At 40.5% G+C, this 26,412-nt stretch overlaps 2 protein-coding genes across 2 annotated transcripts; both read right to left on the reverse strand.

Moving 5' to 3' along the window:
• Nucleotides 1-218: 218 nt before the first annotated feature.
• LOC139350291 (B-cell receptor CD22-like) lies at nucleotides 219-26,412 on the reverse strand. Its single transcript, XM_070991521.1, has 11 exons — nucleotides 26,358-26,412; nucleotides 25,060-25,416; nucleotides 24,701-24,919; nucleotides 24,239-24,562; nucleotides 23,677-23,886; nucleotides 22,528-22,785; nucleotides 22,036-22,296; nucleotides 1,494-1,754; nucleotides 1,162-1,249; nucleotides 1,015-1,072; nucleotides 219-746 (listed from the first exon to the last, which is right to left on the reverse strand). The coding sequence occupies exons 1-11, from the start codon at nucleotides 26,410-26,412 to the stop codon at nucleotides 684-686; spliced, it is 2,154 nt and encodes a 717-aa protein (XP_070847622.1). The 3' UTR covers nucleotides 219-683.
• LOC139349025 (B-cell receptor CD22-like) lies at nucleotides 8,363-15,982 on the reverse strand. The gene is made up of 10 exons (XM_070989472.1): nucleotides 15,897-15,982; nucleotides 15,430-15,482; nucleotides 12,380-12,547; nucleotides 12,032-12,250; nucleotides 11,447-11,716; nucleotides 10,822-11,088; nucleotides 10,464-10,724; nucleotides 9,576-9,836; nucleotides 9,116-9,376; nucleotides 8,363-8,448 (listed from the first exon to the last, which is right to left on the reverse strand). The coding sequence occupies exons 1-10, from the start codon at nucleotides 15,980-15,982 to the stop codon at nucleotides 8,363-8,365; spliced, it is 1,932 nt and encodes a 643-aa protein (XP_070845573.1).

The raw sequence follows: 26,412 nt of genomic DNA on the forward strand, positions 1-26,412 counted from the left end.
TAACTGTTTTGTTTTTGTTTTTTTTTTTTCAAATTCGCCTCCCTGGTTGTGGTGTATACTCTTGGGAAACCCAAACGTCAAGGCATAGTCGTTAGATATTTTGCAAGTTTGTCAGCAAGGCCAGGAGCAAACCCAGAAACTGACCAGGATTTTTCAAAAGATATTTATTATGTATAATTTCAAATTTACAATACGCATAACAACTTTCATCTTCAATTTCTGTAATATAACTCACTCTAAAGAAGAAAAATAAGCTTGCATAGATTAAGCAGTAACTTATAAGACAGTAAGTCACACACCACCTTATCATCAGCTGGTCTGATCAACAAATCATGTTTTACAACTCAATTTGATTCAGTTCAGTCCGCAATGCCACGTTCTCCTAAACTGACTGTTGCTGTTGCTGACTGCCTGTGCTGCTGACTCCTACCTGCTGCTGCTACTGAAAACTGAACATGAAAACGTTTGGAGCTGAAGGTAAATGCATCCACCTCCGCCCCCTCCTCCACTTCCTCACTCTCCACTGCGACACTTCAATATCAATCTACTGAGTCCTGCCTCTGGTTCAACTGCAGCTGAAGAAATTCACACAAAACGAGTGTAAGGCCGCAGTTGTAACAGTGACTATGAAACTGAAGTCAGCCCGTTTTGTACGATGCAGGAGGCTCTGACCCCACCGGACGTCACGCCGTGTCTGCCTGCTGCTCTGTGTCTGAGATGTTCTCATAGGCATCACAAGGGTCTACCTGATGAGGAAAGATGAGACAATGAGGCTCAGTGGACCTCATTCATGAAAAACTGCAGATAATTATATATTAAATATCTATTCAATCATGTATAAAAGAGAATGATTTGCTGAAACTGTGTTACGGCCAAATGCATGACTGGGTTCTACTCAGCAAGTTGTATTTTAAACATAAATCCACTTCACATCTTTACTTTGCAGGGATTTACAAGCCACTTATTTATAACTGTGATACAGGAGAAGTTTTGACAGCAGGGCCTCTCTCTCACCTCTATCATCTCTACACGTTCATGAGGTTCAGCGATGGAGCTCTGAGTTTTCTTCTTCCTGGATTGAGCGCAACAAACACAAAAAAGAAATGTAACATGCTGAAATGAAGCTGGAGGAAGAAAATGAATGCAGTGACTCTGTTTTACCTCATCCACAGACACATGAGAAGAAGAGGAATCACCATCAAGACCACCAGAGTCAACCTGATGATATTCATTATCAGCGTTGACTTCCCTAGAAATATAGATAGACACATAGAGCTCACTAGTGGGATTAGACTGATAAACCACTTTGTCAGGTGATACTGTCTGTCTGAATTGCAGACAGGAAATGACATATTTAACATATGCGAATTGGGTGTGGTGCAGTGAACAGGTGTGTGTGTGTGTGTGTGTGTGTGTGTGTGTGTGTGTGTGTGTGTGTGTGTGTGTGTGTGTGTGTGTGTGTGTGTGTATCCAGGTTAATAAGCAATACTTACCCACCACAACAATCAGATATAAGGTGGAGTTGTGACGTCCTCTTTCATTCTGGGCTGCACAGTAATAATTCCCACTGTCTTCAGCTCTGAAGTCAGTGATGGTGAAGATCTGTCCTGAGGCTTTTGGTGAGTCTTCATTCTCCTTGTACCAGGTATAATTAGCTGCTGGGTTAGCATCACTGCTGCAGCTCAGAGTCACTGAACTGCCCTCCATGATTTCACCAGAGGGACTCACTGACACAGAGGGAGGCTTTGGGGGATCTGTATGGATGAATACAGACTAACATCAGTTGATTGTGCATTGTTATAGTGGCTCATATTGTTTTTAAACACTTTGCTGCACGTTTGGAAGGATGTGGACTGTTGAAGGTCCAAATCTGCTGCAGCTTCTCAGTGGACCACAGCAGCTGGCTGTGAAACTGAAGGTAACTTCAGGTGAAATCATCTCGTCAGGTTGAAAGGATCCTCCAGAAAGTTGGGGGACTCACAACAAACAGATTGAATGATTGAAACTGATGGAGCAGAGGACGAGATACCCTGACCTGTACTCCATAAACTGGCTCAAACTCTAAAAAACACTGGCTCCTACATTTCCAATAGAGCCATTAAACAGCATACAGCCTGTGTTTCACTCACATTTCACATCAATAGAGATGCGCTGAGATGTTCTCCTCCCCAGCTCGTTCTCAGCTGCACAGTAATACTCTCCAGAGTCAGAGGACTGGATGGACCTGAAGACAAGCTGTGCTTTTTTAATGAGCAGTGCTTGGCCGTTCTTGTACCAGGTATAATTAGCTGCTGGGTTAGCATCACCGTTGCAGCTCAGAGTCACTGAAGTGCCCTCAATAAAATCAGCAGAAGGACTCACTGACACAGAGGGAAGCTTTGGCGCATCTGGAGGAGAAATAAACATTAATTTTCAGGTGAGAGTGTTGTTCTCAAACATATTTTGTTTGAATTGTTAGTGTTTGCATAAAGAAAATAATGTATCCAGGAAGAAATCAGAAAAAAAGGAAAACATGAATGCATTTTCTGTTTTTAATATCTGATTATTGCAGCAGTGCAGAGTGCTGATCCTGGAGCTGTCCAAGGTGCATGTCTCATGCAGGGGTGTGATCATGAAATAAGACTTGCTCTGGTTGAGGTCATATGGGGAGTCTTGCCAGTCATCTGACCAAGATATGGCAAGAGTTTATGGCAGTGCTATTGTTAGATCTGACTTGTGACCATCATCAGCAGTACCACGGTGTCCCTGTGGATAGTAGCCTGGACGGTAATGAGGACACTGCCATCTTTGAAAGGGCCCAATCCAGTCTGTTCTTATTCAGGGAGGTCCAGTCTTTTGGTGCCAGCAGGTCTCTTCTGCATGTGTTTTATCAAAACATCTTAACAAGTGTCTTTTGTTGATGCTCTTGCGGTGAAGATCTAAACATTGTTGCTGTCACTGTTGTTCGCACTGTGTCATTAAAATATTCCTCCTCTTTGTGTGCTGCAGCAACCGCAGTCAGACTCAAAACATCAGAGGACAGAGTTGAATATGCTGTTTGATGTAAACTTGCTGGAGAACTGGACTTCTTTCCACAAAACACAAGTCAACTACTGTTACACATATTAAAGACCCACACAGTCATGCTACAGTAGACCAGCTAATATGCTTCACCAGATGGCTTTACGTTAGTGGAGGACTGTGGAGTAAACTCACACACTGGAGGAGAGCGAGAGGCCTCGTATCCATCTACAGCACAGGAATAGCTGTCTGCGTGGCTAACGTAGTCTGAATAAGAGTCAGATGTCTGCTCCCAAATTTTCCATCCATTCTTGTACCAGGCGTAGTGAAGATGACCAGGCAGACGGCAACTGCTGCGACACGTCATCTCTGTCCAGTATAGAAACTCGTGGACCTGAAATTCGTCCACCTGCACCTGCAGATCTGAATATGTGAATCAGGAACAGAAGTCTTCATTTTAGACTGAACTGTCAGTATATAAACAAACACAGCTAACTTTTATGAGCCGTTGAACACTTGGAACTAAATAAAACGAAATAAATATTGAGATGAAAATCTTACCTGCGACAGTCAAAGCGACTCCAGGTTCACCAGTATATTTCCCGCCTGGTTGGTCTGTTATGAAAGTGAGCTTGTACTCAGCTGAGTCACTCTCTTTCAAGTCTGTGACTGTCAGAGTGCAGTTGTTCTGATCACAGTCATACTTCACACGTCCTAAATATTTTGGGTCTGTTTTCAGATCCACTTTTTCATTATTTCTCTCTTTTGTGAACCAGAAGCGATCCTTAACTTCCTTAACTGTGGATGGATATCTGTAGGTGCAGCGTATTTGTACTGTTGCTCCTTTTGAGGCACAGATCTGAGGAGGGGTGCATGTCACAGCCAAACCGTCCTGGCCCTGTACCACTGCAACACAAAAAGACATCAGACATCACAATCAGATTTGGAACAACATCAGAGAATAGGCTTATTCTAATTATCAATTTTTTCTAGAACTGAACTACATTTCCAAAATGTAGATCAGTCATCTGATGGAGGCGCTGTGACGTAACGAGGTTATTTCTGTTTTGTCTTCTTCTTGGCCCTGCATTTTTCTGGAGTGAGCACAGTACAAGTGTTCAGCTACATGTTTCTTCACTACGGGAAACATTCAATGACCGTCCATCTTCATCAAACCCTTCTTCTGTAACTACAAAATTGACAGCTAACAGTTGAATCAGGGAAGAAAGTTTGGTCCGAAAGCCTTAAACAAACAAGAAATGCCAAGTGAGGATAGTGTTAATAGGAGCACTTTGACAACTTCTTCACCTGAGAGTCTCATCCTCTGGATATTAGGCAGAAGAAAAGGTGTTCCAGATATCTGGGGGTCAGACTCTGCCTTCCTACAAAAGCTGATACCAAGATCCAACAGAGACAACTCGAGCGTAACCTCAGATCAGCAAAGTTCAGAGTTTCCCAAAGTTTGGAATTTCCCCTCGCAGGACGGATAAAGGCATTTTGAATTCAGTCCAGATTTCGTGTTGGCTGTGGAACAGTGGCCAGAGCTTTTCCACTGTTACATAATGAAGGGCTCACAGGAATGCAATCATCCTGTTTAAATGAGTTCTCTCAGCCTTCACAAGGTTCAATAATGTGTTCCCTGATGTTTCTGTGGGAGGTCTTGCTGCAGTTTGGGGCCATTACTTCCAAAGTAGCTGTAGTCGCAATTGGTCAATTTTCAGACCGAATATCTGCAGCCATTGTCATAAAAACGTCCTGATCGTGCATCTGTCTAATTAGAACTCAACACTGGCCAACACAATATAAGATCATCCTAATATCCAGGACAACTGACACAAACGGAAACAATAATGATCAAAGAAATGGTTAAAATCTGCAGACAATTGTGCACAAAGCTAACATTTGTGTAACAAAAGCAAACATTTCTCAGCTGTTCCTCTTTTAATGCACTGAACTGTAGACATACGTTACCTGACACAGTGAGAAGGAAGACAATAAATCCACTTGCTGCTGCAGTTAAACTCATAGCTGCTCCTCTCATCTCTCTGTGAGGCTTCAGACAATGAAACATGCCAGCAGATTAAATAATAAGTACATGGGCGGTATGAATAAACAATTCTACTCACAGTGAAGCAGGGTGTTGCCTTCTTTCCTCTGTGGTCACCAAGCAGAAGGTAGATGTCAGGCCGGTCAACTTCCTCTTTAGATCATTAATATATATGATGTCAAAATGCCACTAAACACCCAGATTGCAATAATGTTATGGTGTTTTGCTCATTTTAAATTTAATTAGAGAAAACACTGTTGTAGCCTGTTGATACCAAACATGTTTTACTGCCAACATCTCACTGACACAAGACAAGACCACTTAAAAAGAGGAGAACAGACACATATTTGCTTTGGACTTGAGAAGCATGATGCAGCTTTACTGAAAACAGTAAGTAAGAGAGGAAGGAAAATGACTTGTGATTTTTCTCATTGAGGTTCTTCTCACTCTGCGGTCAGCTTGCTGCTGTTGGCAGAGAAATGCAGAACACCAAATATGAACATGTAACACACATAATGAATGAATAATGAAGTGGACTGGTAGGACCTGCTGTGGACACACAAGACACACTCAGTCTTGGGGCCACTCCTGTTTATTATTTACATATTTCCTCTTGCCAACGTCTTCCAGCACTATGGTCTTCATTTTTGCTCTTATGCTGACGATACGCAGCTTTATATGTCCGCTGAGCCTGTGACTATTGCATCAGCCTGAGCTGTACCACGTGTTTCCTGTTACTTTAAGATATGCATCTTATTACAGGGTAAATTTCAGGTCAAAATTATAATTTCTTAAACCCACTTCAGGGTGCTTCAAATAAGTGTGCTAAATGAGCTAATATGTAGCTTACAATACCTGGCAAAAAGAGAAGAAAGACAACAAATCCACTGGCTCTGCTGTTAAACCCATAGCTGCTCCTCTTGCCTCCATGTCTAACCTCAGGAACAATAAAACACATCAACAGGTGAATATTGTGCACAAGAAACAAACCAATCACGTCAATAAATACTGTAAGAATTAGAGAAACATCTTGATTGACAACTGACCTCTTTGGTCAGACATTTTTACGTATTTATTTTTGCTATGACTTTTTAAAAACAGTTTTGTCACTCTGAGAAGCACAATTCAGTTGCTTTTGTCTGGGCTCGTGCTCTAAAAATAAGTTTGAACTTACCACTTGCCTCTCAAACTGCAGCCTGCATTACCTGTGATGAACCCATTGTGTTTCTAGACAGAGGAAGAACTCGATCTTTAGTTTAATTGACTAATCTTTCACTCCAGAGATGCGTGTGTAATTACAGTCAGAGGATGAAATCTGTCTGTAACAGTTTAGAAATATCCTCTATTTAATCAGAGAAGAAAACAACTGGTAGGCATCAGGCTACAGAAAGCACACCAAGACACTGCAAACAACAACAAATACCATTAAAGTTTAAGAAGAGCATAACCACTGACTCAAACATCAGACCAACATCTTACTTTTTGATGTGTTTAGCAAAACAAAACATTGCAGATACAAAAGAACACAGAGCAGAGGCCAAATACAGTAACATCAAATATGATGATACAGGTACAAATGAGAGTACTGTAGAACGAAAACAGGTGTGCCATATAAAAGCTGTGGTTAGAGTAAACAAAGCAGCAATAAAGACAATTTGGTAATGTTCCAGCAGTCAAAATAATAAAATAATAATAAAATGTAAGCAACAGGATGTTGGAAATGACTACGATATTTACACCAAGTGGCAGCAAAAATGAAACTACAAGTAAATTAACAAATGGACACTCTGCATCAAAACCTCAGTGATGTGTGGTGTGGTTTGTGTGTTTTAAGTAAGTTTTATATTGCAATTTTAGCATATTATCTGTTTTCTATCTGAATACAGAACTACAGAGCTAAGTCAGAGGCCAGTTTTCAGTCTTGTTAATGTGAAATAAATATTTCTCTGGTGTGTGTCTACACCTCCATCAAACACAAAATGACTCAGATGAGATGCTGATACGAAAAAAAGCAGCTAAACTGATTGCACCTGATAGAGCCTGAAGGTTGGGATGTATGCGAGGTTAAAGTGAAAACAAATGCAGAAAAGCACCAGCAATATGTCCCACCACTGGCCTATTTTTGACCTATTGTGCTGTCCACCTGAATGCAGTTTACGGCTTTGTTTCACTGTTATGCCTCCTTGCTCAAATCGATCGGCACAATGGCTGCAATTTCCAGGATTTTCCAGAACAATCAGGTCACAGGCCATTGATTTGAACAAAGGAATTCACAGCTTTATATAGAGAAAAGGAGTGGGAGGTGACAGCTCCGCTTAGTTTGCCACTTTCAGGATGTCTAGCAATGATATTCACATTATTGAGTAGTAGTAGTGGCAGTAGATCAAATTAGTCAATATATAAGAGAGAAGGCCATGGAACCATGTTATACAAGTCACATTCACAATCTAATGCACTCAATCGTCATAAACTTTAAAACTTCGCGTGTTTTCCTTTCATAAAGGGGGAAAAAACACCCAGGTTGGAAAGCAGACTAAAGATTCCTCTTCCCATGTTGTTTGCGGTGTTTGTTGATTGTACTGTACAATGCAGATGGATCCTCTGCAGCTTCCTGACCTGTTGTTCTGGGAGGGAAATAAATTAAATGAAGGGATTCTGAAAAAATGGTATTCGTGTAAAAGATACAAACAGCGATCAGAGAACAGGAAGAAAATTATTAGAACGAAAACATCCTGAATTGTTTCTCACTGTAATTTTTAGCCCAATAGATAAAATGCTTGTGTGAGGAGCTGCTCACCTCCAGGCTGTACTGGCACTCTTAAATTTTACAGCAGCGTACTCGACCATCTCTTCTTCCCTCTTGTTTTCCTGGTATCTTCGGGGCAGAGCTGCTCTGATGTTGGAGTAGATGGGATCTGGCTGGTTTTTGGAGAAGCGGACGCTGGCATAGTGAAAATAATCCTGCTGCTCCGCTGGCTGCATCTGTGGACAATGAACATATAAGATGAATTTTTAATTTTTTACCAGAGGAGATGGTCTAAGGTTTAAGTTAAGATGGAAGCTAGAGTGTGACACTCCCAACTCACAACAACTTTACTGAACTGGTTTACTTTTGCACTGGAGTATCGTAACTCTTCTTCCTCACCTGTTCCCTGTTGTCTGGTCTTTCTCCAGCCCCAGACAGTGGCTTGGAGACCCTCTTCTTTCTGGTCAGGAGAATTCATTTTAAAAGTTAAACTAGAATGATGCACTGACTGCTAAAATAAACACATATCAAATGAACTTATGAGCCATTATTTTGCAAAACAGAACTGCTCACATGATGCACAGGAGGACAGGGATGAGTATGATAACAAGGGAAACAGCAGGGACTGTGGCAGCTGCTATGAATTTCCATACTCCTAGAAATGATCAAATGCAAAGACTGACAATTATTTAGGGTGTGAGAGAGAGAAAGTTAGCCAGTTAAGTAATAATAGGATTTTCTATACACTTTCTTGCAACTAAATGTATTTTATTTTGAGAAAATGCAAGAACTTTGGCCATCCTGAGACAGAAATGACATGCTACAACTGCACTTTTATGGATAACACTGAATCTGTACCAAAGTTTAGATAAATTATGCAGGTGCTTGAGAAGCTTATGGAGTCTAGATGATCAGAGCTGGAAAAAAGGAGAACTTTGTCAGGCTCAGCATTGCCAGCACCACCATTTCAACCCTCACAGAGAAGCTTGTCAGGAGCCTCTTTAAGGTATATCAGAGATGCAGTTACCATCCGATCTGGTTGAAAGCAGTGAACATAAGTTCACTGGACTACCTGGACCGTTCAAAACATGGCTGTAATACAACAGTATTCTGTCCAGGACTTTGTGCCCTCTCCTGGAACACAAACTGCCAGTCTGAGCAGCTGAGGACATGGAAATGAAGTTGAGCTCCCAGCAGCAAGCAGTGTTTCAGCAGTTTCTGTTTTCTTCTCATGGACACAGCAGTTTCAGGAGAATTGTGTAATACAAAGGGTCACAAAGTCTGACCCACATGGTGCATTATGACTTCTGATGATAACTTACCAGCCACAGCAGTCAGATGTAAGGTGGAGTTGTGACGTCCTCTTCTGTTCTGAGCTTCACAGTAATAATTCCCACTGTGCTCAGGTCTGAAGCCAGTGATGATGAAGATCTGTCCTGAAGCTTTCGGTGAGTCTTCATTCTCCTTGTACCAGCTATAATTAGCTGCTGGGTTAGCATCACTGCTGCAGGTCAGATTCACTGTACTACCCTCTATTATTTCACCAGATGGACTCACAGACACAGAGGGAAGCCTTGGAGCATCTTGTAGGATAGAAAGACATTTCATTAACTGTTAGAGAGCACAATATCTGTTGTCCATTATTGTTAAGATTGTTATGTTTGTCCTCAAACGTATAAATTCACCAAAATGTTTGTGGTTAGCAAGTTTAAGCACTTTGCATTTGAACTTACTAACAACTTGTTTAAATATACTAAGTATATGCAAATGTTTTGTACGTACACTGGACGTCTATTAAGACAGACGAAGAGTTGATCTCTCCATGCTGATTCTCAGACTTGCACTGGTAAAGCCCTCCATCCTCAGAGCTGATGGAGGTGAAACGATAGATGCCCTCTGGTCCTTGAATCAGTGTTTGGTTCTCCTTGAACCAGGTATAATTAGCTGCTGGGTTAGCATCACTGCTACAGGTCAGATTGACTGAACTCCCCTCCATTATTTCTCCGGGGGGACTCACAGACACAGAGGCAAGTTTTGGAGCATCTTGGAGACGGTATGGATAGACAGACATTTGACTTAACGTTAGAACATACGATACGTAAGAGCTCCCACGGGTTTGTAAAAAGTGTCATTCTGATGGCATAGGCTCTTGTTTGAAGTAAAACATAAATAAGACAAATTGTAAAGTCTATGTGTTTACTGTCTTTCAGAGTCTTTCTTGATGCTATCACCAGGAGATGTCAAAGCAAGAAATGTTCAAATATTACACATTGAGGCAGTAACTATTTAGACTCATTGCTTTTCAGAAAATCATCTGATCTTTGTTCATCTCTGGCTGGAAAAAAACTCTGTCACTATTCATCACTGATGAATGTAGATAAAAGAGCTCGGCCTGTACCAGCTCTGTATGGAAAGTGTCCTGAGACAACTTCTGTTGTGATTTGGCGCTATACAAATAAAATTGAATTGAATTGATGTTCTCTCCATCTTCAGACACAAACTACACGCTACCTCCACAATAACACAGGTCACATATATTTACATTATTAGTAAGACTCAAGAATTACAACTCCTTCACCATAAAGTAAGTTAAAAAAGTTGTTTGAACTTATGAACCTCTTGTGTAAATGTTCTTACCGTATGCCTCATACGCAAATGTTTTGTACTTACAGTGGACGTCTATTAAGACAGACGAAGAGTTGATCTCTCCATGCTGATTTTCAGACTTGCACTGGTAAAGCCCTCTGTTCTCAGAGCTGATGGAGGTGAAACGATAGATGCCCTCTGGTCCTTGAATCAGTGTTTGGTTCTCCTTGTACCAGGTATAATTAGCCGCTGGGTTAGCATCACTGCTACAGGTCAGATTGACTGAACTGCCCTCCATTATTTCTCTGGAGGGACTCACAGACACAGAGGCCAGCTTTGGAGCATCTGGAGGACAATATATGAGGACAAACTGTAATACTGACATGCATGATTTTGAAGGACTTTTCCGTCATGAAAAATAAAACAGACTCATATGACTTACACTGGACAATTATCAGCAGAGATAAAGAGTTGATCTGTCCATGTTTATTCTCAGACTTGCAGTGGTAGATCCCTCCATCCTCAGAGCTGATGGAGGCGAAACTGTAACTTCCCCGTGGTGCTTGGAGCGGTGTTTGGTTCTCCTGGTTCTTGAACCAGGTGTATTCAGCTGCTGGGTTAGCATCACTGCTGCAGGTCAGATTCACTGCACTACCCTCTATTATTTCACCAGAGGGACTCACTGACACAGAGGGAAGCTTTGGAGGATCTGGAGATGAATAAATAAATAATCAAATTCAAAAATTAATAAACACATTCTGACTACAAATCTGAATCTCTTCCCTTCTTCACAGGCATTTCCAGATGAGCTCTGCATGGAAGCAAATAAGGGTCATTAAAATATTTTGAGCTTTTGAAATGTTTGTAAATAATTTCACTGCCTACAGTGAGGTTTCACAAAGTCTGAGAGACGGAGGCACAAATTTCCTGTCTGTGATTGCGACACTGAAGCTACACGCTACGAGTTCCAAGCACAATGTTTGACTCCTCAGCTGACTAACCAATCAGCATGTCGCTCACTGACTATCCAGCTGCAAGTTGCTTTTTAAACGAGCCATTTCACTCACATTTCACATCGATAAAGATGGACACAGATGCCCTCTTCCCCAGCTTGCTCTCAACCATACAGTAATACTCTCCAGAGTCCGAAGACTGGATGGACCTGAAGACAAGCAGCGGTTCTTGACTGAGAGCCTGAAGGTCTGAATTTCCATTCGTCTTATACCAGGTATAAGTAGCTGCTGGCTTAGCATCCGTGCTGCAGGTGAGAGACACTGATCTGCCTTCCACTATCTCACCAGATGGACACACTGACACAGAGGGAAGCTTTGGAATATCTGGAGAAGGAAATATGAACATAAATTAAGTATGAAAATCTGTGTCGTCGCTTTCTTGCACTCCTTCTTCGTCCCTGATATGTGCTGTTTGTCTCTCTCTCTGTGTTAGTTTGTCAACTGCATGCCACAGCCAGAGATCTGCAAATTCTAAGCATCCCTTTAATGGCATTGAACTATTTGCTGCTTAGACATACGCTTTGTCAGTCACTTTTGTCATCAACAGTGGTATTCTCAGATGTGTCAGAGATTGTCATATTAACACATTCTGTCTTAGAAATTTGACATTTTCTTGGCGACACTGTTAAGTAAACTCACACACTGGAGGAGAGCGGTAATCCTCATATCCCTGAACAGCACAGGAAAAGTTGCCATTATCATTAACAGAGACTCTACGAGAAGATGTTTCTTCGTCCATTCTCCGTCCATTATTGTACCAGACATATGAGGCATCATCAGCTACATTACAACTGCTGTGACACTTCATCTCTGATGAGGGAGTTGATGATCGTTCCACCTGCACCTGGAGGTCTGGATCTTACAAGACAGAACAGGAATGTTTCAAACTATATCATCAAGGCATGCGCATGCAAACAGATGAAGGTTCACCGCAGTGTTTCCTAGACGCTGAGCAACTGCAGTCAAGTATTGCAAAGAAAACATTACCTGTGACAGACAAAGTGACTCCAGGTAAACCAGTGTATTGACCTCTGTCTTGGTTTGTTGTGAACCTGAATTTGTACACAGCCGAGTCGCTCTCGTTCAGGTCTGTGATTCTCAGAGTGCACTTGTTGTCCTGTAAGTGATACTCCACACGACCTGCGTAGTGTGAATCTGTAGCCAGATCAAATGCGACACTATTATCCCCTTTAGTAAACCAGAACGCTCTCTCAACTGTAGTAACACGGTCATTTATTCTGGATGGGTATGTGTATGTGGAGTGTATTTCCACTGTTGATCCTTTTAAGGCACAGATCTGAGCAGAAGGGTAAGTCACTCCCCAGCCATTCTGAGCCCATAGCACTGTAACACAGAGCACATCAAACCAACAGTCAGATTCATTACAACAGAGGAAACACAGTGAAAGTCATGAAGGCTCCTCAACATGGAAACATGCTCTAAAACTTCTGAATTATAAGACAGAGATGTCTGTAATATTAAGGCATTACCTGAGAAAAGTCATGTTCTTTTAAACTTATGTTACTAATTACATTATGACTTTTATGATGTTATTTCTGCATTATGTAACGGTGAACGCCGAGTTTGAAAAGAAACCTTAAATATTTAGGTCGAAGGACACAGAGAGATATTGCATGTATGAAAAGCACAATAATAATAATAATAATAATAATATATGATGATATAAAATAAAAATATGAAATATAACAGTTATTAGACGCATGCGTATTTTCATAGTTTGCATCATATGGCATAATTAAATCTAGAAATGTGATTATTTGGGAATTCATTGATTTTATTGTAATTATAAAAAAAAATGTCTTTAGCTTGCTGTAGGTAAGTGAACTTATTGCCCTGCAGTGTAAAAGTAGAAACACAGTACCTGGCGCTGAGAGAAGGAAGATAACAAGTCCACTCGCTGCTGCTTTTGAACTCATAGCTGCTCCTCTCATCTCAGTGTGACTTCAGAGAAATGAAAACACATCAGCAGGTCAGTATTGTCTGGAGGAAATATCCATCAAATTAATTAACAATTCAGCTTTCAAAGCGAAAGATGTCGTCTATGAAGGTAATGTCCCATGTGTTAAACTAGACGGACTTCCTCCCTCTTTACACTATTAATATGCATTAAGTCAGTAATTTTGTTCTTTTAGAAACATATATGGCCCTCTTAATGTTTCCATTTAAGAATGAGAAACTAGTTTTGTGGGTTGCCAGCAGGGGTGGAAGTAACAAATTGTTACTCCTTACTTTAATGAAGCTGTATTTTTGTGTACTTCTATTTGAAATATTTTGTATCACAAGTACTGTACTCCACTGCATTTCATGCCATAATCACTAAGAGTGGAACAAAAGAAACGCGTTGAATCAGAAGTTGCAGTCGAGGAGAAGCTGCCGGTGCATCTGAGGGCTGCATGTCAAAGGAGACAGATGACACTGGAAAACTGCTCACTGTGTAAAACTGCTTTTTGCTTTCCTTTGCTGAACGTTTGTTTGTAGATTTAATGTTGTCTATATATCTCTATGTCGTCTGCCTTGGTCATGCTTTATCCTGCTGTTAAAATGGCAGGTTATATCATTTATGTGGTCTAATAATGCTTGATGACCCCTCTGCGGTGTCCAAAGCTCCCCTGGTTTATTGCTGGTCATTTTTGTGACTGTCTGAAATGGATTAATCTATAGGCTACACCGAGGAAGGCATTTGCTTACAAGTGAGAATGAGAAACAAAGCATAGCACAGCGAGTTACAGGCTTCATCAGATAGTGGTATGTTCAGTGAAATAAGCTCACACACTGGAGAATGAAAATCCTCAAGCCTTTGTACGGCACACCTGTACCTGGAGAGCCAGAAATGCGAGGGAGCAACAGGAACGTAAACGCACACTAAACTATCAAAAGACACTCTTGCAAATAAACCCACAGACCTCTCCAGTTGCATTTCAAAGACGTTAAATATTTTGAATTAATTAATACATCTTCAGATGAAAGTGTTACCTGTGACAGACAAAATGACTCCTGGTGAACCAGTAAAACTCCCATACAGTTGGTCCGCTATGAACCTGGCGCAGTGAAGGAACAACAATGGATTATATCTGTGAACCTTAATGCTATTTTGCTGAGAATTGATATCATGTGTGTATGATGTGCTATTCTTAGTTTCCTCTCTGCTCACACCCAGTGTGAAATCTGCAGAGAAATGAACAACACTGAGGCTTGGGAAACCGCTAATGGCTGCAATGTGATATACAGATAACAAAAAGGCCCAATACTGTTAACAATACAATGCATGGAAATATCACACTGAGGTCAGCAAGTTGCAATGTCAGGGGGCAGGGTTCATCTGAACTGTTCAGATAAAAAGAAATGTGACTTTCAAAGATAAAACTAACAACACAGATGTGTCACAGTTTTAAGACATACTGTCTTTACTGTGGTTCATCTGTAGTGATGTCGACTGTTGCAGCTGTGGCATCAAACATCAGTGTGAGTGCTAAATGCCCTACAGTGTAAATGCACACATACATACAGTGCCTGGCACAGAATCCACCTGCTGCTGCAGAGCTGCTCCTCTCATCTCTCTGTGAAGCATCAGAGATGTTGAAGCACATCAGCAGGTAAATCATGTACACAACAAATATCACACAGTCACCTCAATAAACAGTTCTGCTTAAAATGGAGAAGGATATGTTCCTGAAAGACAACTTTCCTCTGTGGTAAGCAGGAGACTTCCTGCTTACTATGAGTCTGACTTCCTTCCTTGTCATATTATTAATATGCATGATGAGCCAAGAGTGTGTAGAGTGTGCTGAAATTAATGGTCTATCATGTGTCTTGGCCTCCCGGAAAAGCTTATAACATGGTGCTGACTGATAGCTCAAGATTCAGATGGAGCACTGTGGCCTCTGTCCTGGACACAGGACCAGTGGACCAGCTTTCAACTCTTACAAATTTACCGGATGGGTCACTGGAGTTTTCTCTCTGTGATTAGGACATTTCTGGAGAAAATGTCCAAATTGCCTCCATCCCTGAGGACACACCAGGACAAGTACAGACGTAGATGACCAGGAGGAAGAGGAAAGCCAGCCAGTGCCTGATAGGAAACAGAGAGAGAGGGAGAGAGGACGAGCTTATTCAGTTCATAAAGTAAGATATGAAGCTGAGGAAGAGAGGTGAGCACAGGAGAGCAGAGAGAGACTCAAAACTCTCTTGTCTCTACTTGAGAGACAAAAAATACTGATGGAATCAATGAATTAAAATAACTGTTAAATACATTGTTTATTTCATTTGCAACGTTCTTTGCAACTGTGCACAACAAATAAACACAATAAGTGGAATAAAAAGGTCTGCAGGTCCTTAAAAAGTCTGAAATCCGATCCAGGATATTGCCCCATCTGCTTGTCTTATTCTTGTTGGCTTTGAATAGGATCAAGGCTAATTTAGCTTATTCTTACAAGATGGTAAGATTCAGATATTACAAATGTTATGTAATTAAAATATTACTCACCAGCAGAAGAAGTCCAGGCTGTGCTGAGAGCAATCATCGATCAGCTTGCCAAACTGTGGCAACAAGGCAAAAAGTCCACAATTCATAGTTTACCCAGTGGACAGGTAGTTACATAGAAACACTTAACGTGCATTTCTCTGCCTTCAAAACGGGACATCCCTGTCGTGCATCTGTGAACCACGCAGCCTTTGAATGAGACACAGATATAGTTAAGTAAATTAGAATATGTCTCAGTATAGTATATGAGTAAACTACTTAACTACAACCCTGATACCAAAGAAAGTTGGGACACTGTGTAAAACAACAATAAAACTGAATGTGATAACTTGCTAATTCTTTCTGAGACGATTGGAAAGAGTACAAAGATAATACATTTAATGCTATACCTCAACTGCCAGTAACACCTTTCATTCAAGTTGGGACAGGAGCAGGAAAAGACTGTGAAAGTTGTAGAACGCTCCAAAAACACCTGTTTGGATCATTCCACAGGTAAACAGGTTCATTGGTAGCAGGTGATAGTATCATGATTGGGTATGAAAGGGGCATCCTGGAAAGGCTCAGTCGTTCACAAGCAAGGATGGAGCGAGGTTCACCACTTTGTGAACACATGACTGTACAAAGGATATTATCACATGAGGAAGACTTTGTAAAACCGCTGTCAGTTAGTTTTGGAAATTATTTTATTTGCGTCCCAACTTTTTCGGAATCAGGGTTCTTTAATTGTTAATGCTAGTTGTCCTACTTTACACCACTTGTTGCTGGGTAGCGAGCATATAGTTGATTTTTTTTATTATTACAGACAGTTAGCCTTAGCATTTAAAACATATTGTAACGATGGGAGGACAGGCTGGTGTTTGTTAGCTAGCTTGCACACTAGTTAGCGCAAAGACTCATGGGAGTGTTTATGTTCAGAGTTCACAGGACTGACATTGTTAAATGTTCATGTGTTGTAAATGTTGTTTTCTGGTTGCTGTTGTCATGTTATGTGTGTTGGAGAGCACCATGGTACTGTAGTTATTTTACACTGTGCCGCCATGGCTGTGACTGGCATGTAGAGTAAAGGCATCAGTAAGTCTTTCTGTTTATTGTGGACATTGAATGTGAATATACAGCATATTCCTGGTGTAGCACAGTGTATGGGGCACAGGACTTGGTACAATACATTTTCAGGATACCTCAGAGACTGAATTATCTTGTGTACAGTATATCATGGCCAGCCACCTACCACAGGCGAAAATATAAGTTGTGTTTCAATCTTCATTTGTTTTGAAACTGTTGCAGTCATTTTAGTTCATACGTTAGCAAACCTTTTCGCGTAATCTCCGTGCGCGAGGTGTTCTGAAGTCTTGTTTTTGAATTTCAACGACATCTGCCTGTCAGCCAATCAGAAATTAATACTTTCAATAGCAGTCAAGTGAGTCCCAATGAAGGTTTAGAAAATGTTACTTAAATCTGTTTGCTGTACTTCGTCACTAGCACTAACTTAGTAATGTAACTATGTAACAAGTTACTCAGCTGTCCAGTGTAACCTCGCATTAGAGGCCCTTCACCTTTCAGTGATGTTCACCTGCTAATTCGTGTTTTACCGTCTCCAGGCTATGGGTTTGGACTGTCTCGCTGAGTAGTTCAGGGAGCCTGGGAAATTGGAGTCCCAGCATATCTATAAATAAGTAAGGTACAATAAAAAAGACATCTGACAAATGTAACACGGATGCTGACTGTATGTTAATTGTGTTTTGTCCTTACAATACACATAAATTATGCACAGTAACATTGCTTATATATTCATATTAAGATCACCATTTTTTTTATTTTTTATTTTTGGGTCAACCAACCCTTTAAGAAACAATGACCAAACAAACAAGACTTCACATAATGCCCATTTTTATTTTTGACAGCTGACTTGATGCTGCACTTGACCATGTCTGTCCTGAGGAACACAGTACTCATAAAAAAATAAAAAAAATAAAAATCACGTATAAATAGACCATAGATTCATGTTGCGTTCACATATAGTTTTTGTTGACTGTGCTGTACAGTGCGAATGAGTCCTCCCCATCCTCTTGATGTCTTGTTCTGTGAAGGGACAAAAAATAAACCATTCACACTGATTCTAACACAATGTATCTTTTTAAATCACATAGTGATTAATATTTTCATGTGAGAGGAGCTGCTCACCTCGGGGCACTCATGGCATTGTCAGTTTTAACAATACTGTATTCTACTTCGACCTCTTCCTCGTTTTGTCTGCAGGGCTGAGTTGGTCTGATGTTGGAGTAGAGAGCGTCTTCTTGGTTCAGACAGAGGTGGATGTTGGCGTAATGGAGGTCCTCATACTCTTCTTCTGGTTGTTTTTGCGCTCCAGCTGACGTGTTGTCAGAAACTGGACCCATGTTTAGCTGACAGGACAAACAGAACTCAAGTACAGTTACATTTTTACTGGCCTTTTGCACAAAATGTACTTGCTTGACTTACCTACCGTACAGTTATATACCTGCTGGATTTCACCAGCTACTGAGAGTTTGTGGTCACAGTGCTTGATGCAGTTAGTTGTGAGACTACTGCTACTTCGCTGAGTTACAACAACTGTGATCCTGAAGCTTGAGATAAGTGTTTTCACAGTCCCTATTGGTCACCAGCAGAGATTTAGAATATTCAAAGATAGCTGAATGCCCCTTTGTTTAAACAATAAAAACCGTGTTTAGATGCACTAAATTTTAGATTTCTGATTTTGTTTAGCTGAGCCTGAACAGCTGAGGCACATCAATTCAACAGTGGATCACACATAAATTCTTTGATCAACAACAATTACATCATTATTACATGATGTGGGAACACAATAAGACTGATTTTGTCAACATTTAGTTTAAGAGTTGATTTGAGAAGCACGGATGGATGATAGTTAAATGACTGTGGTAACGTATCCTTTCAGTTGAGCCTGCTCAGGGAAACGTGTTAAGATTGCACAGTTCAAATACTTTTTCCTGCCAAATGATGAGAAAAATGGCACACAATTATTTTTCTTGAATTTTGGAAAACCTCTAATTTAGAATACCTTGAAGTATATTTAATTATTAATTTAAGTTTGGTGTCGTCTTCTTATGTAACTTGCCTGGATCAAGAGCAAAATTTACTAATTTAGGCCTATTAATCCATATTAATACTGTATGTGACACTGAGCTGTGGATAAACTCGACAAACCTTCTCACTGGATATTTCAACAAACATGGGGCAGCAAGGTAACAGTTTTTATTTTAACTACTGTAGGAAAAAGCTTCTATTCGAAAACTATCTTTGACCACGGTTTAAGTGATACATACAAAATTTAATTTACATCATTTAAACAACATTATATTTGGGTAGCAGTCAAGCAGTAACCTCAAGGGCTGAAAAATGAAGCCAACACTTAACCTCAAAAGCTGCAGTTCCTCAGATAGCCACTTGAGGCCGGCTCTAAAAGCATGTCGATCCCCATAGACCCCAATATTAACTGTGCAGCAGAAATACACAGGTTTGCAGCATGGCACAAAAATTAGGTATTGGTCTCTATAATTAATTTCTGCATTCACGACAACTGTACAGAAATTAATTTTTACTCATGTAAATCATATTGGAGCAGTCGTCCACCAATCAGAAGGTTGGTGGTTCGATCCCTGGCCTCAGCAGTCCATATACCGAAGTATCCTTGGGCAAGATACTGAACCCCAGAACTGCCCCAATGCTGTGCTATCAGTGTGTGTATGTATGCCGCTTTGGATAAAAGCATCTGCCAAATGACTAATTGTAATTGTAATATTAATCCTTTGTGGAAAACTTGGGCAATAAAGGGAAATATGGCACTCTCAGATGATCATGTTTTCTTTTGCACTGAATACTTGAACTCTTCCTTCCTCACCTGTGCTCTAATGGCGGGTCTATCTCCATCCTCAGACTGTTGGGTGAAGATTTTATATCTCCTGGATGGGAGGGAGAATGAGGAGCAATTGAATGAATGAACTAATAAATCCAGGGACCAGATGACATCATTTTAGATGCATTAGTGAACACAATCATAGTTACACATAATGGCTCACCTAATCCACAGGAAGACAGCGAGGAGTATGATAACCAGAAGAAGGGCAGTGATTGTTATTATAGTCGCTGATTTCCCTGCACCTGGATAATCAGGAGGAAATACTGAGAGCTGATTTGGGAATTGCAGGATGTTTGAGTCGTTGCAATTAACACATTGTTCCAAAACCTCCCACATTGTTCCCCAGAATCTCCAGTCACCCACCTGCAGTATTCAGAAAGTATTCAGATCCTAAACTTAAGTAACAGTACTAATACCACATTGTGTAAATACAGAAGCCCTGAAAGGCCATGGATAAACATATTTTTTCGCTCCGTTTTACCACGATAACGAGATAATATTCCACCATTTTATCGTTATAATGGGATAATATTCCACCGTTTTATCGTTATAACGACATAATATTACACCGTTTTATCGTTATAACGAGTTAATTTTCCAGAGAGGTAGGATGTCAAATCAACCTGCCAAACCGGACGGTGCTCTGCTACCCTGAACACCATCAACTGAAGCCAGGCCTGGACGTGCTCTCCTGCAGCTGCACACTTCGTAAGTTAAGCATGTTCATGTGTTTGTTTGTACTTTCGGCGGGTTGGTTTGACATCCTACCTCACCGGAAAATGAACTCTTTATAACGTTAAAACGGTGGAATATTATGTCGTTATCACGATAAAACGGTGGAATATTATGTCATTATAACGATAAAACGGTGGAATATTATGTCGATATAATGATAAAACAGTGGAATATTATCTCGTTATCACTCTAAAACGGTGGAATATTATCTCATTATCACAGTAAAACGGAGCGTAAAAAATTATGTTGATCCATGGCCTTTTAGGGCTTCCGTATGTAAATACTGCAAAAGTGTGTTCAAATTATCATCAAAATGTACTTTACGTTTCTGATTTCATATCTGATGTTTGTTGATTAATATTACTGCTGCATGAATGTGTATGTTGCATTTTACTGTTGTAAATGTTTAAGGTTGAGCTCATTTGAACTACAGTGTTTGTTAGATTAATCGACAGCAATGCAGCAATCATATTCTGTAAGATCATCTTGTAGTGTCACTGTCCTGTGAGAACCACATATCTCCAAAAAGCAGTGCAGTGGAGAAGAAATAGAATGGAAAATACTCAAGTAAAGCAAACAACAACAACAAAAGTGCCTCAGATTTACACAGCACTTGCATAAATTTAGTTAGTTACAATCCACCATTGCCCACTTGTACAAAATTAGAAACTGTGTGTTTTAATTGTGTGTTTTATTAAAAGGAGTAACTGCATGTTTAGGCAGTTTGTAGGCTGTTTCACTTTGGTTAATGTCAGGTCAAGGAAGTGTGAGGGACTTCTGGTGCCACCTCTAACAGCAGAGGGATCCGAATAAGGCCTGTATTAAAGACGTGGATGTACTGTAGGTGAATGCACACAACTGACCTGCCACAGCAATCAGATGTAAGGTGGAGTTATGACGTCCTCTTCTGTTCTGCGCTTCACAGTAATAATTCCCGCTGTGTTCAGCTCTGAAGTCAGCGATGGTGAAGATCTGTCCTGATGCCTTTGGCGAGTCTTCATTCTCCTTGTACCAGTTGTAATTAGCTGCTGGGTTAGCATCACTGCTGCAGCTCAGATTCACTGAACTGCCCTCCACGATCTCCCCAGCAGGACTTACTGACACAGAGGGAAGCTTTGGAGCATCTGGAGAAGAATACATAAACTCATTAGTGTGATTTTAGATCCTCTGAGTGTGGTGCCATCTTGGAACAGCACATATAATGTGGTGACAAGCATAAATATTGTGAGGTACAAAGTGGAAACATTCTGACAGTGTGACTTTCTATTGAATGTGACAGATGTTTACTATTCAAATCCATTAACCACTGCTCGGTGTGAAAGAGGCAGCTGCAAACTTTAAACAGCTGACCTTTTAGTCTGCAGCCAGTCAGACTGTTGAAGACAAGTCTACAATCATCAGATCAGTCTCTACTTACACTGGACCTCTACATTTGAACTTACTAACAACTTGTTTAAATATACTAAGTATATGCAAATGTTTTGTACGTACACTGGACGTCTATTAAGACAGACGAAGAGTTGATCTGTCTGTACTGATTTTCAGACTTGCAGAAGTAGATCCCACTGTCCTTAGAGCTGATGGAGGTGAAATGATAGATGCCCCCTGGTCCCTGAAGCAGTGCTTGGTTCTCCTTGTACCAGGTATAATTAGCTGCTGGGTTAGCATCGCTGCTACAGGTCAGATTCACTGAACTGCCCTCTACTATCTCACCAGAGGGACTCACTGACACATTGGGGGTTTGTGGACCATCTGGAAGAGATATATTAACATTGATTTTTATGACCTGAGCTGTGTTGCAGCATCTCAAACTTGAGTTTGAACAGCACTGGAAATATAAATGCCAAAAGTGGAGCTGCTCAGTGAACTGCAGCCACAGAGAAAGTAGGCATAATCTCCAAAACCCCTCCTTTGTTCACCCGACATAGCAAATCTGACTGATTTGGGCTATTTGTTGCTTTCAAATAAGCTGTTTTTACTCACATTTCACATTAACAAAGACATATTCAGATGTCATCTTCCCCAGCTCATTTTCAGCTGTACAGTAATATTCTCCAGAGTCGGAGGGCTGGACAGAGTTCAAGTCAAGCTTTGCTTCTCTGCCTCGCAGTGTTTGGTTCTTCTTGTACCAGGTGTATTTAGCTGCTGGATTAGCATCACTGCTACAGGTCAGAGACACTGAGCTGCCCTTCATAATGTCACCAAGTGGACTCATCGACACCAGGGGAACCGTCGGAGCGTCTGAAGGAAATAATATAACACACATTATTCAGTGAGTGTTTTACTCGCTGACTGTCAAACTCAAACAATTTTAATAAAGTCACTTCACTGCCTTTGCTGACATTTCTTTTAGCATCACCGCTACCAGTGTCAATCAGTGGAATAAGCGTTATATCAACAGCACAGTGTGAATCATGAAGTCCACATGCAACAAAACAAGCGCTGGAAAAACACTGCTTTGTAACACTCCACAGGATACCTTTAATGTTTGCTTTTACTGTACGGTGCCATACTTTCAGCACTCAATTACAAATTACTAATAGAGAATTTGCACGTATGGGTTATGGTCAATTATAACACTCATGGTAAAAATGGTAACCAGACATTCAGGGTGGCCACAGTCAAATTTCAACACTGATAAACCTTTATGGATGCTTCACTGTTCTGCTGTCAAATAGTTCTACAGAGCTGTTTGATAGTTTTGGAAGGACCAATGTGACTGCCTGAGAGGATCTCATTTGCTTACCAAACCAGATGTTATGTTGATAATGGATGATTCTGTCGCAGCTAAGTAATGTTAAAGTATGTGATGTTTTAGTAGTGTGGAGGCTGGGGTGATACATTGATTAATATGATGAACTTTCTCTCTGATTTTATCCTAAAATGCTCGTCCGGTTAAACCTACAATTACAAATTTCCTTTTTATTATTCATTTTTGCCACTTGGTGGCAGCAGAAACAAGCTGTACACACAAGACTGCTATTATCGCCTATCCAGCAGATAGACAGTCACACACTGGCAGATCACAGACAACTAGTCATGTGATCCATTGTTTCTATAAAATATTGATTGTGGCAGCTTTAAAGTTTCTGCCAGTGGATGTTTGTTCGTGACATAGTGAAGTAAACTCACACACTGAAGAAGAGGACTTGTAACTCTTGTAAGCACAGGAATAAGAGTCTGCAGGATCAACGTATCCTCCATAAGAAGGAGATGTTTCTTCAGGAATTTCTGTTCCGCTCTTGTACCAAACGAAGGAAGAACGGTCAGTAATACAGCTGCTCTGGCAAATCAGCTTTGGACCAGTAGAAGACCAGATCACTTGCACATGTAAATCTGGATCTGTGAATGAGGAACAGAAATGTCATATAAAAATCATCTGTCAATAACACACAGAGTGGCCTGTTATTTCAACACTGTAAAAGATGGATAAATAAAATAGTAATCTCACTTGAAATACTAAATACATGCGCCCTCTTTAACTTTACGCTGTTTGGAAATCAGGTCATCGTTTACTCGTTTAGCTACACACAGTAAAAGACATTTTAGCCAGGGGTGCCCAGACTTTGGCATATCATGTATATTTCAACATTACATTAAATTCTGCTACATAAGCTAACCTAATTAGGAAGTGAGTACAAGAAGTTTTTATCAAATTGTGCTGCTGTGAATACTAGTTTGAGTGCATCAGTACCTTTAACAGTCAGAGTTGTTCCAGGTAAACTACTCCTCCATTCAAAGCTTCCTGCTCTGAATTTGAAGTGATACTGAGCTGTATCACTCTCTCTCAGGTCAGAGATTCTCAGAGTGGAGCGTCCTCTCTCTGTTTCAACTTCTTTTCTACGGTCTCCAAACTGTGGGTGATATCGATGACCAGTGGGTCCAGGACTGAACCAGAACTTTGATGTAATACTTTTAGGACTGCTGTACGTGCAGGAAATGTCCACTGATGAGCCTTTGAATGCACAGATGTTTCTGTGAGTGTACGTCACTTTGTTGCAGGTTTGACCACGGACACCTAAAAATGACATTTCTTCAATTATCATTATGAAAGCTGTAGGTATTACTGCAGTAAATGAGGTCGTCATGGTACAGAACATCAGCTAAAAAGTTCCAAACAGCATCATGTTTGTGGAAGACTGTGGAGTGAACTCACATTTTGAAGGAGAGGGGAAATCCTCATGTCCTCTGAGAGCACAGGAATAACTGTCTACATACTGGGAGCTTGAATAATAATAATAATAATTAGATGTTTCTCCCTGAATTTTCTGTCCATTCTTGTACCAGATGTAGGAAGGATAAACAGGTAGAGAGCAACCACTGTGACACTTAATACTATAAGAATATGAATATTGTCCCGCCTCCACCTGGAGATCTGGATCCATGAGGAAGAAACAGGAACGTTATTTCAGACAAAACTGTCAACGTACACACATGCAAATTCAGACACATTCATATTATTGTTTTCTAGATGCTGAACATTTGGAATTAATTAACAGACAAATGAAGACGTACCTGTTACAGTCAAAGTGACTCCAGATGAACCAGTATAGCTTCCATCTCGTTGGTTTGTTGTGAACCTGAACTTGTACTCAGCTGAGTCGCTCTCTCTCAGGTCTGTGATTCTCAGAGTGCAGTCATTGTTATTATAACTGTACTCCACACGACCTGAATACTGTGAGTCTGTTCTCAGATCCACAGGTTCAGCTCCATTGAGTTTAGTAAACCAGAATTTGTTTTGAACTTCAGTATAAGGTCTGTTTGTGCTGGATGGGTATGTGTATGTGCAGCGTATTTCCACTGTCGATCCTTTTAAGGCACAGATCTTAGTAGGGCCATAAGTCACTCCCCAGTCATTCTGACCCTGTACCACTGTAACACAGAGCGCATCAGAAACCACAATCAGACTTACAACAACATCACAGGACAGACTTTAATGTGTCAAGGTGCTTGAGGAAAGGTGATCTAGACAATCTTCAAAACAGCAAAATCTTAGTATTTACTGCACTCACTGTCACAAAATGTTCTTTATGATACACTTTTAAAAGCCTGAGATCATTTTGACTTTAGACTGGGACAAGTTTAGACTTTTTAAATGCAGACATTTTGGCATGTAATCGTAGAAAAAAAGGTGTAAGTGATAATATCAAAAACTGCTGCATCCCATTTAGGTGAACTCGGTCTGGGGTCCTGGCATTGAGCATATAGTGGTTCACTGACCAGGACACTTGATGGAAGTGAACCATCATTAATAAACTTTGTTTCACCTGTGCTTTATCCGCTTTAACACCAAACTGTCTGAAATTTTGTATAATGTTAATTGTTAAAGGGTGAGGTATGTTTGCCTGCCTTATTTCCTGTCTGTGGTCAGGTCAAGAGTTTGAAACTACGTGCAAGCAAAGATGGAAGTGAAACTCTTCACTGCCAGTATGTTGGTCACATGAAGTCTTTTTAATCTTAAAGAATGTAACTTGCAAAGTTTTGTACACATGTGAAACAGCCACTGTGAGTATTCTACTTTTCTGGGGTCTTTATTAAACTTATTTTTTTAGCTTTATATTCATAAGCACGCTCCATTAGCATGGCAGCTAGTCCAGAGCACCTTATTTGGTGGGAACAGTAGTCTATAAACACCACAAAATTAAAAAAAAAAAACTCCACTCATCATCCTCCAAATATGATCCAAGGTAAATCATTAAGTCTGTCTGTGATCTGTTGACAATATACCTTTAATTACTTGATACATTTTACTTAAACCTTCCTTCCATCCAAAGTCCTTCGATATCTTAAAATATAGATGAAGATTTCAGTACCTGACACAGAGAGAAGGAAGAAAACAAACCAACTCGCTGCTGCAGTGAAGCTCAT

This window comes from Chaetodon trifascialis, chromosome 2 (genome assembly GCF_039877785.1).
Source record: "Chaetodon trifascialis isolate fChaTrf1 chromosome 2, fChaTrf1.hap1, whole genome shotgun sequence".
Classification (NCBI taxonomy): domain Eukaryota; kingdom Metazoa; phylum Chordata; class Actinopteri; order Chaetodontiformes; family Chaetodontidae; genus Chaetodon; species Chaetodon trifascialis.

What these genes read in the sequence shown, in the direction of transcription:
- LOC139349025 (XM_070989472.1), bottom strand. Translation starts at nt 15,982, where the DNA reads ATGAATTGTGGACTTTTTGCCTTGTTGCCACAGTTTGGCAAGCTGATC. An exon ending in TCTGCTGATAATTGTCCAGT is followed by an intron (nt 10,725 to 10,821) that starts GTAAGTCATATG and finishes ATTGTCCTCCAG; the next exon opens with ATGCTCCAAAGCTGGCCTCT. An exon ending in TGTCTTAATAGACGTCCACT is followed by an intron (nt 9,837 to 10,463) that starts GTAAGTACAAAA and finishes ACCGTCTCCAAG; the next exon opens with ATGCTCCAAAACTTGCCTCT.
- LOC139350291 (XM_070991521.1), bottom strand. Translation starts at nt 26,412, where the DNA reads ATGAGCTTCACTGCAGCAGCGAGTTGGTTTGTTTTCTTCCTTCTCTCT. An exon ending in TTTCCCCTCTCCTTCAAAAT is followed by an intron (nt 24,563 to 24,700) that starts GTGAGTTCACTC and finishes TGTCATTTTTAG; the next exon opens with GTGTCCGTGGTCAAACCTGC. An exon ending in TGTCTTAATAGACGTCCAGT is followed by an intron (nt 1,755 to 22,035) that starts GTACGTACAAAA and finishes TCATCCATACAG; the next exon opens with ATCCCCCAAAGCCTCCCTCT.